An 18,714-nucleotide genomic window follows, 5' to 3' on the forward strand; every position below is an offset into this window, starting at 1 on the left:
TGAGATGAAACATGGAGCCTATTATATATCTCAGTTCCTCCATGCTTGATAGAACAGAAATAGCTTTTTCGTGGCGAATGCGCTTCTTGAGATATGGTCATCTGTCAGAGATCATTAGGTTGTCAGTCCCCTCAAAGTTATGGTGGCCAGATGCAATGAGAGCATACCGCATTGTAATGTGACCCAAAGGAGAAGGAATTACTGTATATAAAAATTGGAATATGCCATTGTGTTCACATTTTTAAACTACTTTTTGTTTAAACAGGAGGACGGTTTTATTAAAGAGTTAAGCATTGCTATGCAGCTTCTAAGAAACTGTCTTTATCAAAATGAAGAATGTAAAGTAAGTAGAATGATGTTTCAAAATTTTGATAGTAATGCTGGCATTAAACAGTTCACAATTTTTATATTAGATAATATAGGGGGAACACGAAGAACTCTTCAGATTGTTTTAGATGTACAGTTGATTGGTCCTTAAAGTCAGTGTTAATTCATAGAAATGGTTACACCTTGTTATTCTTCAACATTGATGGCATTTCTTGTTTATGTCAGACTTTATTTCTTACACTAATCGCAGCTAAAGGAAACTTGAGCTTCTTTTTCTGTGGTTTTGCATTTCAGTTGTATTTTATTAAGATGGAGTGCTTGGTTATGTTCTTTCAAAGGCAGGTGTCAGGTAGCTGTCCAGGAAATAAGTGGCGGTTATGTATCCATAAGGAAAGAAGAGGAGTGTATCTCCTGTTTGGGTGGAAAATGCTTACTGCGGTCACTGGGCATGGCCCTGTTCACTCTGGGAGGCTTTTCACCTCCACCTCTGCCGGCTCCCTGTGCCTCTTGACTCAGCCCCTCTGCCTGGGAACCACTGAGGTGTTTTGCTGTGTCTTGAGTATTGATGCTGGTGTTTATTTATTTATTCTTAATTTTTTAAAAAATGTGTTTATTTATTCCAGAGAGAGTATGCTTTTGAGCATGTGTGGGGGTGGGGGAGAGGCAGAGGGACGGAATCTCAAGCAGACTTCCCGCTGAGCAGGGAGCCCCACTTGGGGTTCAGTCCCAGGACCCTGAGATCGTGACCTGAGCCAGAGCCAAGACCTTGTTGCTCAACTGACTGGCGCCCTGTTGATGGTGTCATTTAAAATACTGTGTTAGTAACTGTTACACAGGATATAGTGTCCTGAACTCTTTGATTTGCTTTGTCATAGTGATACAACACTTTTGAAGCACTAGCTTTCACACAGAAATACTGCAGAAAATGAGTACAAGAAAGATAAATTATAGGCACTTTCTTTTTAAGGAAGTTCTTACCTTTTTTTGCTTTTACTTGGGATGAAACTGGAAAAAACATAACTTAAAAATGAACATCTTGAATATACTCCTTAGGCTCTGTTAATTTGTTCAAGACACGTTATTAGCAATTTACTTTTCAAAACAATTTGACGGGAATTAAGTGTTTATACATTTCACTGAAATTCCCAAGGTATTAACTTTTTACTCAAAATGGAGGTATCATTTACTAAATTTGTGATCCTTTATGCTGCATAGTATGCTTGTGACTGAATGCACTTGACATTAATCCATGACACCTTACATTGGGAATACCCTGGAACACTTTCCAGGTAGGACCTGCTTATGCAGATTTCTGAGACGCAAGCTGGGTACTACTTATAAATACAGTATTCACATTTATATCACGTTAGCCATCTATGAAAGTGTCATCTCTCAATAAGCCTAAGCAGCTCTCCATTTCTAAGTTGTTGAATAAGGAATAAATTCGAAGAAGAGTATTTAAATTACTCTTGAGTATAAATATAGTCCTGTGGGGCAAAGATTCTTATTTTCTTTTCCTGTTCCAACTTACCTGTGGAGTATAAGATATTCCCGGTGCTAACTGTTAGGCACTCTTGTGGTAATTCAGCAAGTCACCCATGCCTACCTCACTCCAGTATCTGTGCACATGGGACGTTAAAGAGTTTCCATACTGAGAAGATCATGGTGGCTGTGAGGTAAATGAACAGTGGGCAAGGTTAGAGGTAGGGGACTGGAGTAGGCAGGAGATGATGAGACCCCGGCTGGGGCAGGTGGAGAAGGGAAGGAGGGTGGGGAGATACTGAGGAGAAAAGAGAAATGTAGAATGATTTCCAGGCTCTACTTTAATGTAAGTGCACATAATAGAGCAGAGTGTAGACATGAGAGAGTATAACGTTTGGGTTTACACATGGTAGTGTAAAGTGTCTTTGGGACATCCAGGGGGACAATGGCGGGTAATCAGTAGATGACAAGGCTCTGGGGCTCTGAGTGGTGATATAACTTGGGGTATTAGGATTTATCAGTGTAAACTGTTGAGATTTCCCAAGAGATTATATATGAAAATATCTGTGGAAACTATATTTAAGAGAAGGCAGAAAAAAACTGGGAAAGGAGTGCTGGGGAGAGTTTGGAGATGTTCCAGGGTAGAGAGGCTACATGGAAATGAAGAAGAAACAGACTTTAATAGATGCCCCAGTGCTGAGGGTGGTGTTGCTGGCACTATCAGGACAGAAGATAAATGGAAGTAAGGTGAAGATTCAGTAAGAGATGGAAAGTGACAGCAAGAAGAGTAGCCTTTCTGGAAGCTTGGTCATGAAAGGCAGCTTTAATAACTTAGGACATAGCACTACAAGTAGTTAGTCAGTATGTTTGCTTCTCCTAATATGTAAACTGTTTGACTATAAGCAGAAAAGAACAAACTGGGGACTCATCATTAAAGAGACAGGAAGAAAAGAACTCATTGATGGATAAAGATCCCTGAGAAAGTGGGGAGGCTGTGTTTCAGAACACAGATGGACTTTCTGATCTCCAACAAAGGAGGAACACCTAGTCCTCACTTCTGGGCAAGAAGGATGAGTGGATGGAAACAAAGATAAACTAGGTGAACCAAATGACAGAGTAGAGACAGAGCTTACACCTAATTGTTTCTGTTTTCTCTATAACCATAGGCCTCTGTTCCAAGCTCATGGGCATGGGGGGGTGCAGTGAATAACTTTGGGAATAACATTGGGAATGACTTCAAAGCTTATGGAGAGGGTTGAACACTGGGAATAACTTCCCACTCTCTTCTGCCATCGATGCTGCATAAAATTAGATAGGGTGTGTGTATTTATATAAGTACCGACATGTGAGCGCATGGGTCTGTAAATTGCCTAGTAATTCCTGTTCACGTAAGCGATCGCTGCATTTACTGCAAACGGTTAGATTGTATATGTTAATATTGTCTTGGGGGTAACGGATCTTTGTAATAAAGACTATGAGTTACTTAAGAATTTATTGATTTAACATATTATTTTAACTAAATTTTACTGTGTTCAAATTATTTACAAACAGTAATCTACCTCTGATCTATCTAGACTTACTAGACGGATGTACACACATATACATACAGAGGAGAGAGAAGGTAGAGGGGACAACTTAGAACTGATCAGAATGTTTACTTAACCAGAAAATTCCATTTCTTAACCGTATCAGAATATTTATAAGAGTTTACTCAGTGTGGTGAAATGTCACCACCTTGCATGTTTCGAAGCTGTTTCTTTAACATTTTTTTACCTAAGTTGTGTATTGTGGCCACCCCAGTGTTGAAGGGACTTCCTGAGACTGGTTGGGCTCATGGTCAGGGCCATCCTGGGCAAGGTGCTGAATCCGTCCGCAGGGTTCCAATGCCAGCTGGCACTAATCAGAACAAAGATAAATTCAGTTTTTGTCTCCTTTTGTTGGTAACAGGTTTGTTTGTTTGTTTAACTTGATTTTAATTTTATGTTTTCATATATTCAGACTAACACTCTCTGCATTTCCTTTTCACAACAGGAAGCAGCTCTGGAAGCTCATCTCGTTCCTGTCTTACACTCTCTCTGGCCTTGGCTTTTGATGGATGATTCATTGATGCAAATTGCCCTGCAGCTACTTTGTGTCTATACTGCAAATTTTCCAAATGGTAAATAGATCCCAACACTGCCTTTCAGGACTATACTAAAACACTAATTTTATATAATATTGTTAAAGTGGACTGGAAAAACAAATACATATTTTGAAGTGTTTTTCCTACTTATAGAACGTATCTTGGTTAGAGAGAAGTTTTCTCGTAGGTACTGTAAGATACTTCAGTATGTGTTTGTTGAGATCGGAAGTCATTAGACAGCCCAGGGAATAGAGGGGTAGATGCTTGCCTGGTTATATGGCAGTGAGAAATTGAATTTAATAGGAAAATTGAGAGAGCGAAACTTATGATGTAAAACTTTCAAAACCAAATAAAGGTCTTCAACAGATGAATGGATAAAGAAGATATGGTCCATATATACAATGGAATATTACTCAGCCCTCAGAAAGGATGAATACCCAACTTTTGCATCAACATGGATGGGACTGGAGGAGATTATGCTGAGTGAAATAAGTCAAGCAGAGAGAGTCAATTATCATATGGTTTCACTTACTTGTGGAGCATAAGGAATAACATGGAGGACATTAGGAGAAGGAAAGGAAAACTGAATTGGGATAAATCGGAGGGGGAGATGAACCGTGAGAGACTGTGAACAGTGAGAAACAAACAGGGTTTTGGAAAGGAGGGGGATGAAGGATGGGTGAGCCTGGTGGTGGGTATTAAGGACACATATTGCATGGAGCACGGTGTGGTGCATAAACAGTGAATCTTGGAACACTGAAAAAATAAAATTAAATTAAAAAAAAACAAAGGTTAAAACTTTTATAAATTTTAGAGTAGGAGCTGGCATGATGAAAGGTAGCTCTGGATACAGTTGGCCTTGTGATAACTGGTGTCATTGGGACACCTCTTTTCATGCCTTTACCAGGTGTTTTATTGAGAAGCTGCTGAGGGCCATGCATTGTTAGAGACCGACCGCTAAGAGTGAGCCAAGGCGAGGTTGGGAGTGATTTGAGAAAAGAGGAGGAGAAGGTGTTTGAGCCGAGGGAAAGAAAACCCACCCTGGAGGTGAAGTAGGATTTCTGGCAGTATTCAGTTCCCCTTGGAAACTCGGGGTCATACACGTAAGGTCTGGTCAGCAAGTGCTCGAGCTTTCTTCTAGCCACCATTCAGCAGCTCAGCATCTGGGTTCTCCAAACGTGGAAAGATATGCAGAGAAAGGACTGGAACTCAAAACAATTTGGAGTCCATCTCATCACTACCATGTGCTAGATGGTCAGACATGGGCCTCCACCCCAGCTCTGGGCTGTCTGTTCCTGGAGCCCACTCAGCTTGTCTCTCCCCAGCAGGAACCGATGACGCAGACAGACTTTCAAGTTTTTAATGCCTGAACTTTCACTGTGGTGTATGGAGTACGCCATGGCACAGAATTTCCTTGTTTTTGTTCTGTCACTTTCTCGTTCTTACTTCTGCTTGGACAGTCTCCTGTGGCTGTGTCTTCCAGCTCCCTGCCCCTGACAGCACGGCCGGTGCAGTAGACCATCCGCCCAGTGCTGCATCTGTGCCTTGTCCTTCTTCACCCGCCTTCACGCCTTAGTTGAGGGTTTAGGGAAGGAAGCAGGGAAGAAGAATCAGTTAAAAAATATCGAGCAAAAGAAACATTTTTTGAGTCTTTTGAAACTATAATCTATGTTATTTTATACTTAAAATTGATGTAAATATGAGATTGTGGTTAGGTTCCTAAATCAAGGAAGAAACCTTTTATTTTCCTATCTCGTTTGTTTTCAGGCATCATTTAGTGGATTTAATAGAAACCTTGCCATTTGGTTACTGCTATGTAGTGTGAGTAGAGGAAAGATCACTGTATTATTTGTCTACTTGCCTTTTATGACTTTATCTTGCAGAATGTATTTGATTCTGATCTAGTTATACATAGGCTGGCCTCCTTGCATGGACTTTCACAAGTTAATTTTCTTTAGATTTATGTTACAATACAATGAGATGAATTTCTAATTCTTTTATGATTATTTACTCCCATCATAAATCCGTATTGTTGTTTAATTTATTGAGAAAACACTGGACCTGGAAAATCAGTTGATGCCACTGCTGGCTCTTGGTGCTTATGAGCTGTGTCACTCCGAGCAAGTCACTGGCTTCTGTGAGGCTGTGCCCTTAGTTAGCATACATGGCTGCTATCATTTGTCTGTGCCCACACCCCAGTATTTTTGTGTCCCTCTTTTTTTTTTTTCTTCTGTGAAATGAAGGCATTAGACAAAGTTACATTCCATTTCTAAAATTTTATTCTTCTACACAAGTCTTTCTTTAGTTGTCTTTTTAAGGAACCGTTTAAAAACTTCTTGTGCATATTTTATTCTTTAAAAAAAAAAAAAAACAACTTAGTGTTTTAAAATGCCCTATCGAGTTCAAGAGACCTTCAGTGAGGATGGCAGATCCTTTAGACTGAATGTAGGCATCAGCACTAGCCTTTAGTGCCCATATGCAGGTCATAGGTTAGTGAATAAGTCATTGATGGACAGATATGCTTCACTGCTTAGGGTTGTTTTTTTGTTTTTGTTTTTGTTTTTACTTGACAGAAAGAGACACAGCGAGAGAGGGAACACAAGCAGAGGGAGTGGGAGAGGGAGAAGCAGGCTTCCCGCTAAGCAGGGATCCCGACATGGGACTTGATCCCAGGACCCTGGGATCGTGACCTGAGCTGAAGGCAGCTGCTTAACAACTGAGCCACCCAGGCGCCCCACTACTTAGGGTTTTTTAACTAAATAGTGAAACTAAGAAGACATTGTGATAGGCTGTTTCTTTTTTTTTAAGGTTGCAGTTCTCTTTGTTGGTCAAGTTACGGACTACATCCGGTTCAACCTGCGTATAGAGGAGCCCCCGGCACATCTCTGATGGGGTGTGTCCTGAAGTTGGCTTCCCAGATGTCTCTTGAGAACACTGCAGTTCAGCAGATGGTTTTTATGTTTCTTTCAAACCTGGCCTTATCTCATGACTGTAAAGGAGTAATTCAGAAAGTAAGTACTTAATCTCTCTTTCATGTCTTTTTTTAAATTAATTTATTTTAGAGAGTGCATGTGAGAGTGGGGGAGGGGGCAGAAAGAGAGGGAGAGGATATTAAGCAGACTCCCCGTGGAGCATGGAGCCTGACATGGGGCTCGATCTCACGACCCTGAGACCACGACCTGAGCTAAAATCAAGAGTCGGACTCTTAACCGACTGAGGCACGCAGGCATCCCCTTCATATCTTGAGAAGGATAGTAAAATAATCCTTCTAATTGAGAACATGTATGAAAAATCTGGAACTCAATTTCTAGGATTAAATTATTATGATTTCAAAACATCATATTTTAAAAGATTTTAAAAAGATTAAGAAGGTTCACTTTGTTTAAAGCCAGGTGATAGATGACACATGAAAAGTGACAGGCTAGAGTATGATCATTCCATTTCCTTTTCGTTTATCTTCTTAGCTTCTACATTATATTTTATCTCTCTAAAAATGAGGGCTTTAGAAAGACAGCTGTCTTACATTTATTTGAGATCATAAAAGTAATGTATTGGTCTTTATGTAGACCAAATTGAGCAGTAACGATTTCTGTTCAATTTACATTTTCAAAATGGTGTGTGAAGTCATAGCCACTTCTCCCCACTTAAACCTAGCTTCTTTATGACACAATAGGTGATGTTATCAGTCCTCTGGGACTCCAGCGCCAAAACCTGACTTCTTATCACTGATTTTACCCTAGGGTACTTTACAATGGATTGAATGAGTTAAACAAATTCTAGTACACATGTTCAGTGAGGATATATTTAGATATGTATGAACAGAATCCCTAATTTGGAAGATCCTTTAAGATGTGAATATGATCACATTATCTGTTATTTACTAGTACATAGTGGTTTGTTTCTGTTTCTTTTACATGGACGCCAAGATAAATTATGAAAGTTGGCAGCATTCATAAGAATTTAGTCTCCTTTTCCTCTATTGTGTCAGCTCCCCATCCTCCACCCACCCCAAAACACCCCACTCCAACGGCAGTCTCCAAATAAATAGCAGTTATGACTAAGGAACAGTCTTTTCAGTAGTCTGTTGGAGCTAACTCAGGCTGGCTTATAAGTGTCACTGCTGATTTTCAGGAATTTTGTGACCCACTTGACATCACGTTGCTATCTTGAAATCAGTCACGGTGGGAATACTCACCCTCCGTATGTTGGCAAAGGATGCAAATCAGGGACCCACTACTCCCACTAGAAGCAGCTATTTATTTGCTGGCATAGGGCTGGATATACATGTGAAGTCATGCTGAGGTGGCTGTGTGTGGTGCCATTTGCACGTGTGTGGGAGCACAGACTGGGGGTAGGGCTTCCTGCCACCTCCCTGTAGAGCACATGGATAAAGTAGAATAGGAACTCCCAAATGACTGCTAGTCTTGGGTCTGGCATGTGACTTTGAGCTGGAGACCTTCTCTCCCTGAGCTTCATTTGTAAACTTCTCAGGTTAAACATGATCTTGACGGTGTCTTCCACTCTCAGGCTATGTTTCTGTGCTCAAGCATATTTTGATGTATATTTCATTGGACTCTGTTTCAGGTGCGGCTCAATCAAGTTGTTTTTCCTCTGCTCTAATTAGGCAACCCCTGAGCCTTCCCCTGCTGCTTTGTCATAATAAGCCCCGGGCACTTTGGTTATACCTCTCCATTACTCATCTATAGGCATAGAAAATGTAGCTAGCACTGTTGTACAGCTGAGATTCTAAAATGTCTAGTTTCTCTCCACCATGTCTAGTATAGGGAGTTGTCTAAAAGCATCTTTAGCTCTAGCAAAAAGAAGGAATGCCATAGCATATTTATAATTTAAGGAACTACCATATATTTCATCACTAGCATCAACTCCAAATCTCCAATATCGTGGCAGAATCTATCTGAAAGGGAAAGGCAAGGGATAAATCTAAAAGGCATTAATTTGGACTGAGTGATGAGAAGTAGCTGTGAGTGATGGCAAGTACAGTACGAAGTGGGCCTATAGTTTTGCAGTTTCCTTGTTGCTTGGGTTGTGTTGCTAATATTTCTGTTGCTCATTTCGTTTTCATTTTTTATTTTTTAAAATTTTTATTTAAATTCCAGTTAATTAACATATACAAGGTAATACTAGTTTCAGGTATACAATATAGTGACTTAGTACTTTCTTACCATTTCATTTTTAGACTGGGAGTCCTTCTGTGTAAAAGTGTTAAATTTACCTTATAGATTCGAGCCAGCATCTTGATTTAGGTGCAAGAGAACCCGAGAAATAGACCAGAATAGATTATTAAGCAGGAGAGAGATGAGAGATACTCTGGACATTTATGAAAGTAGAGTGATCATATTTCTGTACCCTGATCAAAATATCTAACTGATATTTTTGGTATTCATTTCTAAGTTTACTAAAATGGCATGTAGCCATGAGAAATTATCTGTGAAGGTAAACGGTTAAAGTGAATATAAGATGTACACAGAGAGTTTTAAAAAAATTTTTTAAGAATGCTTAGATTCAGGTCTCTTCAGTACTAGTAGAGTTGTTAACTGGTGTCCAAGACTGATTTGGGTTTTGTTTCTTTTTCCTCCCCATAGGATAGCTTTTAATGAGCAGCAAAATTGCCAGAAGGCAGACAGCAAGAGAAAACTCAAGAGGCCTAAAATAATCCCCAAACTGAATTATCCATCCTAAATAATTAAGAGTTGACTATATGTAGTTACTTATCCATCATCAGGAAAGAATTACAAGAATTAAAATTTGAGCACTATTTTGTTCTCTTTAACTTTTTCACTTATACTTGGAAACAATATAGATGGAATATTTGGAAGGTAGGTGTTAGGAGGAAGGAGGAATTAAAGTTGTGGAAAAGAAGAGCAGAATTCTAGTTAATTGGTCTCCAAGGGACAAGGAAAATAATGAAAAGACTCAGAAAGAAAATAATATTCTCTCTCTTTACCCACAGAGTAACTTCTTACAGAACTTTCTATCTCTAACATTGCCAAAAGGAGGAAATAAGCATCTCAGTAATCTGACCATTCTTTGGTTGAAATTACTCCTGAATATATCATTTGGAGAAGACGGGCAACAAATGATCCTGAGGCTGGACGGCTGTTTAGACTTACTTACAGAGATGAGCAAATATAAGCACAAGAGCAGCCCTTCCATACCACTTCTTATCTTTCATAATATTTGCTTCAGTCCTGCCAATAAGCCCAAGATCCTGGCTAATGGTGAGTATTCACATGATCCACAGCACGCGCGCGTGCACACACACACACACACACACACACACACAGAGGCATCTGGTTATACATGTGGTCATTCCTTGAGTGTTCCATTCAGATTACAACACTGAATTGTTTTATAAATAATTTGTCAGGTATTTATTAGGCACCACTGTGTACAAGGCCCTGTGGGAGGGTAGAGGCCGTTGGAATGAATCAGGTGTGATCTCGTCCTCAGAGGTGAACCAGACGTGGCTCCAGCCCTCCAGGGACTTCCAGGAGTCTTCTCAGGTTTAACAAGTCTTGCCACTGGTGGCTACCCTGGATCCAAGAGGTAGCAGGGAAGAGGAGCATGGAGTGGGGTCTGTCCGGCCGCACCCTGACTTCTCTCATCTCTCTTCCCCTCGCTCCTCGAGGTCTCTGAGCAGGTGTTGCCTCAGTGAAGCCTTTCCTGACCCACCTGTCAACATGATAGTCCTCACGTCCTTCTTCCTGCCTCCTCTCCTCTCCTCTCCCTCACTATCTCCTCTGCCTATTTTATTTTTCTCCATAGTGTTATCAACAGTTGAGATACTGTGTGTTCAGCCTGTATTTGTTTATTCCTAGTCTGCCCAGCATTAGAACATTAGCTCTTATGAGGTCAAGAGGCTTTTGTCTCTTTTCTTCACATTTCCCTGTAGCATGTGGAGCTGCGCCTGTCATAGTCAGCACTCAGTGAGTGTTCAGTGATTGAAAGAGCTCCTGCGCAGGCTGGAGAGTTCAGAACCCACAACCACATGGTGACATTAGCCTTACAGAGACCTCGTTCTCTGAGATATAGGACAGATGGGGGAGAGGATGCAGAAAAATTTTGAAGCAGGAGGGAAATGGAAATTTCTGTTTCTGCAACTGTGTTTTTTTTTCTGTGAGGAGAGTGTGAATTTTATAGGGAGAGAGTTTTATAAGGTTACATTGCATTGTTTTGGCGGGGAAAAGAGGTGGGGTCTAGACTTCCACAAACCTGGTGTTGGGTGCCAACCCTTAATGTGCTCACTCCAGAGTCACCTGGGGCAGCTTCCTTGGGTCTAGTTTCTACATCTGTAAAATAATCCTCTCTTGGTTTGGTAGAAATCAGTTTATAAACACACATAAAATACCTGGTACAATTTATGGTACATAGTCGATGCTCCAGATAGATTAATTCTGTTTTCCTTTCATGTTTTTTACTTAATCTTTCTTAGAGGTATTTTTCCAGGACACATGGAGTTTTCTAAGTGAGTGGCAATGATTCTGCCTATTTCCTGCTGTGTATGCAGTGGTGATTCTCTTTTTCTGGTAATTATGGAATTGTTGGAAATACAGGGAGAGATTTTAGAAGCTCAGTCAGCTTTTAACTTTGCGAAATGAGCTGTGGATCTGTATCTCCTCCACTGATGCTGTGCTGGCTGCCATCCGAGGGGTGTGCCTCAGTCCTCACGTGGGTAAAGTGAGGCTAGTGATAGGCCCTGCCTCATAGGGCGGTGCGATAGATAGGTGAGGTATCTGTTCCCAGGCCAGCTATCACCTATTACTCATTTTTCTCAGAAAAAGTTTTTCTTTGGGACTACTCACTACAATTTTATTATTGAGAGAGTCAGAAAAAGGATGGGCTGTAGGGAATTCAAGAAGAAGTCTACATTTTCCCCCTGGATTTATTTTTAGCATTTCTTTGTAATAGTGATGCTCTCTCTTCCTCCTTAGCTTAAAACAGTTGGGCAAACTTTTGGTAAGGAGGAGCTTCCTCAGCCCCAGAGACATGAGATCAGGGGCCTCCAAGGCAGGAATAAGGAGGCAGCAACTGTGGGACCTTTGAAGGCATGTCACAGGCACTGCCTCCTATTTCCCCTTGGGGATCCAGAGGGAGGGCTTAGCAGAGTCAGCTAGCTTAAAAATCTACCAAGTAAGACTGCAAAAACTCTGATCACGAGTGCCCCACCTCTGGTTTTGATGGTTAGAAATGGAGTGAGTTGTGGAGCTTGACCTTTCTGTTAGAAGTAGAGCTAGAATACTCCTTATTTCTGGTAATTTCAGGCAAGGACTCCTCTGGAAACAACAAACTTATGCTAGATAAAATATGTCAAAATTCACCTTAAAAAAAAAGAATCAAAGAACTGAAAAGATAGTGGGAAACTCCCAGACCAATTTTGATTGAAAATTTGTGCCTTAGAGAGACACAAAATATATGTATGAAGTATGTATTTTTTGTTTCAAGGATATTTGCCAACATTGTATGCTTGGCTTCGGTTCAGTCATGCCTAGGAATCTGGGAACAACAGTCAAGAGTGTCCAAGATGGGGAGTTCATGGGCCATCTTGTTTGTATTAAGGTGGAACTCCAAAGAACTAAGCTCTTAGGAGAAGGATGAATCAAAATTAAATTGGTCCCCCAACCCTTATTTACGTTATTATAAAGACCAGAAAAACAAATGTGAGCATGGGCACCCCATGCTTACAGCCTGAGTGGCCTGTGACCTTGGTTTGAGCCAAACCTTGAGTGACAGTGGCTCTGGGTACTCTGCACAGGCTCTCTGCCACTCTGACGGAGGGAGGACAAGTGCGGACTGGGCCTCAGAGAACCACCACATGTTTTCAAAAAGTATTAACCAGGGTGTGGTGACCTGTGACCAAGCAGAGCAGGAGCCGTGGCAACATGAGTGACAGCTAGCAGGGGAGACACCCAACTTGTCTGCCCAGGCTCTGGATACTGGAATTAAAGTCACGGATTTAGGGGCACCTGGGTGGCTCAGTGGGTTAAGCCTCTGCCTTCGGCTCAGGTCATGATCTCAGGGTCCTGGGATCGAGCCCCACGTCAGGCTCTCTGCTTAGCAGGGAGACTGCTTCCTCCTCTCTCTGCCTGATGCTCTGCCTACTTGTGATCTCATTCTCTCCGTGTCAAATAAATAAATAAAATCTTTAAAAAAAAAAAAAAAGACACGGATTTAAAGATAAATTGATTTATGCCATGTTTAGATAAGTAAGTGGCCAGCCTGGAAATGTTTGCAGGAGGTAGGAAAATGGAAAATGGAAAGATTTGAAATAATAACTAAACAAATTCTAGGAATATGTCTGTACCGGCCATGGGAGCACAACAAGGGAGACATTTACTGAACTCTTGTGTCTGTAAGCCCGTCTGTGGTTGCAGTCTCATCATGATGTGACACACGAAATTGCATCCCGGTTGGCTTTTCTCCCAATCAGTGTATTGTCATTAAATCTAATTTGTAATATACTGTGAAAACTATTTCTCACCTTTATGCAAAATATAGTCATAAAACAGACCTCTTTCAGCTTTATCATTAATTCAGCTCTGGTTTGTTGCATTTGTGGTTTTCATGGTGTAAATACTCTTAATATAGCTGATTTCAAGCTAGGAATATGACTTGCTAAAAAGGCAATTAACTCAATTATATTAAGAAGAAAGGTAATAAGTATTTAAAACTCATCATTTACTACTTACTAGCTACATTTTACTGTTATCTAGTCTCTTGAAGTTATTTATAAGTATATATGGGTGCTCCCTTCGTACCTATTAAACTTTTTTAAATTAAAAATTTTTTAAAATTTAAATCCAATAATTAACATATAATATATTATTGGTTTCAGGGATACAGGCCTGTGATTCATCAGTCTTATATAATACCCAGTGCTCATTACAACCTATACCCTCCCCAAAGTCCATCACCCATTTATCCCATCCCGCTCCCCCCTCCCCTCCAGCAACCCTCAGTTTATTTCCTATGATTAGGAGTCTCTTATGGTTTGTCTCCCTCTCTGGTTTCATCTTATTTCATTTTTCCCTCTCTTCCCCTATGATCCTCTGTCTTGTTTCTTAGATTCCACATACCAGTGAGATCATATGATAATTGTCTTTCTCTGATTGACTTATTTTGCTTAGTGTAATATCCTATAGTTCCATCCAGGTTGTTGCAAATGGGAAGATTTCATTTTTTTGATGGCTGCATAATATTCCATTGTAGATAATACCCCACATCTTCTTTATCCATTCATCTCTCAATGGAAAACCCATTAGTTAAAAATGTTTAATGTGCCTTTTTTGTATGCATGCTGTATTTCACAGTGAAATATATTTTTTTAAATGACCTAGTTACATCATCATTGGGGACACCATATTAATTGATCTATATATGTAATTTATTAAAAATGCTTAAGAGATAGTAACTGGTGAAGAGAGTTATTATAAACTTACTTAGATTATAGGTTATATGTTCTGAGTGTTTAGTACACTGTGTAAAAATATCACTTGATGATACTCAGAGAAACACCTGGGAACCACCCTTTCATTTCATGATGTGCCCTAAGAGTGCCAGCTGCCACCTACAACCTCACATAACAAATTTCATCAGATAACTATTTGTATAGGCTAGTTAGAGTAGGGGGAGTTGGCAGGAAAGTTCAGCACCTATATGTACCTTCCACACTATCCCTCAGCTATACAGAAGTTACTTTATGGAGCAGCTTTTTTTTTCTCTGTGGAACATTGAAAATTTCTTTAAAAACTAAACAGAATTCCCAAAACAGCATTTTTGTTGCTTTAGTTATGGAATCTTTCATCCAGATAGTATTTATTAAGGTCCTAAAATAAACTGGCACTAGGGTTGAAATATTCTTCAGTGAGTAGATGCGCATTTTGCCCTCAACCACCAGGTTACAGTGTAATGAGATGCATGTAGTAGAATGAGGAGTGGTTCTACATGCTGAGAGTTCCCATAGCAACCCTTGAGAATGCGACATGTTTTTAAACATACATTTGAGAGGAAAAATAATTTTATACAATTTAATGATATATATAAAAATAAGTAATAAGATAGGTTCATGTATTGGTCTGAAACACCCTGACAGTTTCCTTGGGACTGAACTTTGCATCTTCACATAAACGATTAGGCTGCTACAGATAATTTGTAAGTCTTGATTTCATACTCTGGCTAGCTTTGCAAAAAGGGGACATATCTCGTGTGTTGATGTGCCTTTAAATTACTTTTTCCTCTGACATATACATACACGAAAACATTTCTCTAAAATGCTTAGTCCTTTTTTAAAAAGCTTAACTAATTTTGTATTTCTTGATTATTGTTTTATATAGTAACCCATGCGGTTGATGTTCTTATAATAGTCTTTATAATTTATCATAAGAGCAAATCTGTTCTCCTGCACATCAAAATGTGAGCTATAATTGAACAGCTCATTTATACGACTCTTTGTGTAATTACTTACTTCTCCACTATTGTTGTTTAAATGAATGTGCTGTTGTTGAATTAGGGCCAAAAAAATTAGGCTGCCACGGCTTCCCTGACTATTCTATGCCTGTCATGAAAATAATTTGTTTTGAGGTTGTCCTCCCACACATAGTCTATGTCCTCCCCTCATAGTCTAGTGATACCAACTTTGTGTGTGTTCTGATGGGGGAAAAGGGAGTATCTGACTAGTCCAAGATCGGAATACATTGTAATGGCTGGGACTGAACTTTTTTTTTCTAATGTGTTTATTATTAGAAAAAGTCATTAGTGTGCTAGCTGCCTGTCTGGAAAGCGAGAATCAAAATGCTCAGAGGATTGGAGCAGCTGCGCTTTGGGCTCTGATTTACAATTATCAAAAGGTCAGTTTTTAAAGTCCTTGTTCTAGCCGGGGGCAAACACCGAGGCTCTCAGGGTACAGCCAGGGATGCTGGAGGAGTATCAGCAAGGGAGAAAAGGTGAACTCGAAGTCCTTGTTGTCTTGTGCATTTATACAATTAGTGAGCAACCAGTTGAAATCTTGTTCATTTAATTAACAGGAGGTCTCATTTCAGAACGGTGTCTCTTTGGGGTGAATTTTCCCTGTCAATATAAATCGATTTGGCATACTGATTTAATATTAGTATAGATTAGTATAGATCATTTCTGCTAAAAGATGTATTAAGGAAAAATGCATCCTGAAATAAAACCAGATAATGAAGTTTTACCCAGCTGTGTGATTCCTCCGGGTCTTGCGTGTGCTGTTGCCGAGTTTTGAGAAAACTTGGTTCTTGTGAGGCCGCAGCCCAGGACCAGCCCCACGGGAGCGATCCGCAGGTGGGGACCTGTCCTTGCTCTCTCCCTGGCCTCTGGGCCTCTCTTTGACTGCAGACATCTCATTCCTGAGAGAAATGCCCTCGTATGTCTAGCAGTCAAGTAGTGGCCAAGTGACAGACCATGTTGGGATCGACACCATCCTCGAACGGTGCTCTTGGCTGTTTGTCCCGTGTCTGTGCTGTTTGTTCCCCCTGCTGGCTGGCGACAGTGTCCAGAAGGCCAGAGGCAGTGCCGTCGCTTTCCCCGCGTGTCCCCAGGGCTTAGCACAGGAGTTGACGCTCTGCAGTTACTCTGCGGTTACAGCTGGCACTGTTTGATACGCTTCATCTGAAATCTGGGCTTTGAGGGAATATGGAATATTGAAACCAAGACCAAGTCTTCCTTTAAGACTTGAGCTTAGGGGAGAAGGGCAGGGAGAGAAGCACATGGAGCTGCAGAGAAAGGCGTGAGTTAGGGAGGGAAGGATGTGGGTGACAGCACCGTGAGATGTGCTCAGTCGTTATTCCCTAGCTCCGTCGTTATCTTCGTAACACTCTGCCGAGTGCTGTGCTCAGCACTGGCAGCATTAGCACCGTGGTACCCTGATCCGCAGCATATGGGAATAAATCTAATTAATGGATTGCTCTGTGTTACCTGCAGGCAAAAACAACTTTGAAAAATCCATCAATAAAAAGAAGAGTGGATGAAGCATATTCCTTAGCAAAGAAAAGTAAGTTCTGTTATGAAAGAGATTACAGTTAAACTTGGAAGCTATTAAGCGGATTCCCTGATTAATGAATCGTTGGATACTTCACAGCAAGATGACAGTTTCCTACACTGATGTTTGAGGAGCTTTTTTATTGAAGCACTATAAAGTGTGCTGATATCTGGTCCCTACTTTTCATTTATGTCACCTTTTTAAATAATAAATTGTTTTGATAGATGAAGGTTTGAGATATAATTTCTTAAAATAATGTCTTTGATCTTTCTCCAATTCGTTTTCTTTTTCATGCACTAAACTTCCTTTGCCAGTGGCTACCTCTGTGCTGTAATGTGTTCTGAGGTGATAAGAACTGGGCCCAATTAGAACTGACCTTGAACAGAAAACTTTGATGTAACATCAGGTAGTTGAATTGCAGTCTTCCGAGAATAGATCGAGTTACCCCTCTATCCTCTCAGCCCGGTGATGTGATCATGATAGGAGGCAGGGTTTTCTTTTCACGGTTCCTTATTCATTTTAAGTGACACCAGTTTTCAGTGAGCATTATTCTTTGAACACATTTTATGCTAAAGCACTGTACTGTGTCTTTCTTGTACTGTACTAAGTCTGTTATTAATTTGTGCTTTTATAGCCTGATTTTTTATAAGTGGTTTGTGGATTTTTCAGTTTGTTTCTCACTGTGACCATGAGTTTCTAGAGGTAGTTATGTTAGAATTTGTGCATTTGGAGGGATGATAAGTACATAAAGCAAGGCATTCTTGTGGGGCTATAGGTAATGGCAACCATTATGGAGGTATATTGATGTTTGTTTATACTTTTTGGCTATAAAAAGCTAAAAATAAACATAAATATGAATTGTCTGTTCTTAAATGCAGTACTAAATTTAATAAACTTATTTTTCCATACTCTTTATTTTCTCTCTCAGCTTTCTCAAACTCAGAAGAAACCCCTCTAAATGCCTATTACTTGAAATGTCTTGAAAACCTCTTTCAGCTTCTTAACTCTTCCTGAGTGATGTGAGAGTCTCCTGACTGAAACTGATGGCCGCCGGACAGGTGAGCCAACTTTGAAGCAAGCTCTGTGTCGCCACTGTTACCTGGAGACATGCTAAATCCCTGCAGGGTGCTGTGCCCTTCCTGCCTGACGAGAAATAGACTGGGACATGTCAGCTCTGTCCCTTCATACCAGCTCTCTGGGAGTAAGAGCAGCTCACAAGAAGCTGATGGACAAAGGACATAGAAGGTTTTGGGAACATAAACATTTTTACCTTTTTCTATGCAATTTGCTTTGTAAAAATCTTATTTAACTGTTATTTAATAAAATATTTTTAGAAACAAAATTGACTAGTAATTCCTGCTTGCAGACTTTTATCAGTCTCATGAATATAAATTTTAGTAATTGGAAGAAGACAGGATGTTCTGATTTCCTTTATTTCCTTGAGTTTTTACATGGAATTTGGCTCTTGTCAGTACCAATCCTTGTTTCTCAAACCTTTGTATTGCCCAGAGCATACACATTGGTAAAGAGATATTTGTATATAAATGTCTATAATTTTGTCAGTAGCTTCTTTATGCAGTTTTTAATGATATTAACTGATTTCCATATGACTTGTAAACCTGCTATGTTTTATTATTTTCACCTTTCGACTTCTGAAATGCTGTGTAATAAAGAAGGAAGAAATGAATTTACGGTCAGGCAGGCCTAGGTTCAAATTCTAGCTCAGCCCAAAACATCACAAAAAATAAGACTTAAAAAAATCTAGCGG

At 40.1% G+C, this 18,714-nt stretch overlaps 1 protein-coding gene across 1 annotated transcript in view; it reads left to right on the forward strand.

The window, feature by feature from the left end:
* Positions 1 to 18,485, forward strand: part of RTTN (rotatin) — a 160,195-nt gene extending 141,710 nt beyond the window's left edge. The window contains exons 43-49 of the mRNA XM_080822236.1: positions 266 to 343; positions 3,841 to 3,967; positions 6,740 to 6,942; positions 9,903 to 10,170; positions 15,692 to 15,795; positions 16,889 to 16,958; positions 17,875 to 18,485. Coding sequence (XP_080678362.1) covers positions 266 to 343; positions 3,841 to 3,967; positions 6,740 to 6,942; positions 9,903 to 10,170; positions 15,692 to 15,795; positions 16,889 to 16,958; positions 17,875 to 17,960 — 936 coding nt within the window. The 3' untranslated portion in view covers positions 17,961 to 18,485. The remainder of the gene's footprint in view (positions 1 to 265; positions 344 to 3,840; positions 3,968 to 6,739; positions 6,943 to 9,902; positions 10,171 to 15,691; positions 15,796 to 16,888; positions 16,959 to 17,874) is intronic.
* Positions 18,486 to 18,714: the final 229 nt, after the last annotated feature.

The sequence above is a fragment of the Martes martes genome (genome assembly GCF_963455335.1).
Source record: "Martes martes genome assembly, chromosome: 13".
Taxonomy (NCBI): domain Eukaryota; kingdom Metazoa; phylum Chordata; class Mammalia; order Carnivora; family Mustelidae; genus Martes; species Martes martes.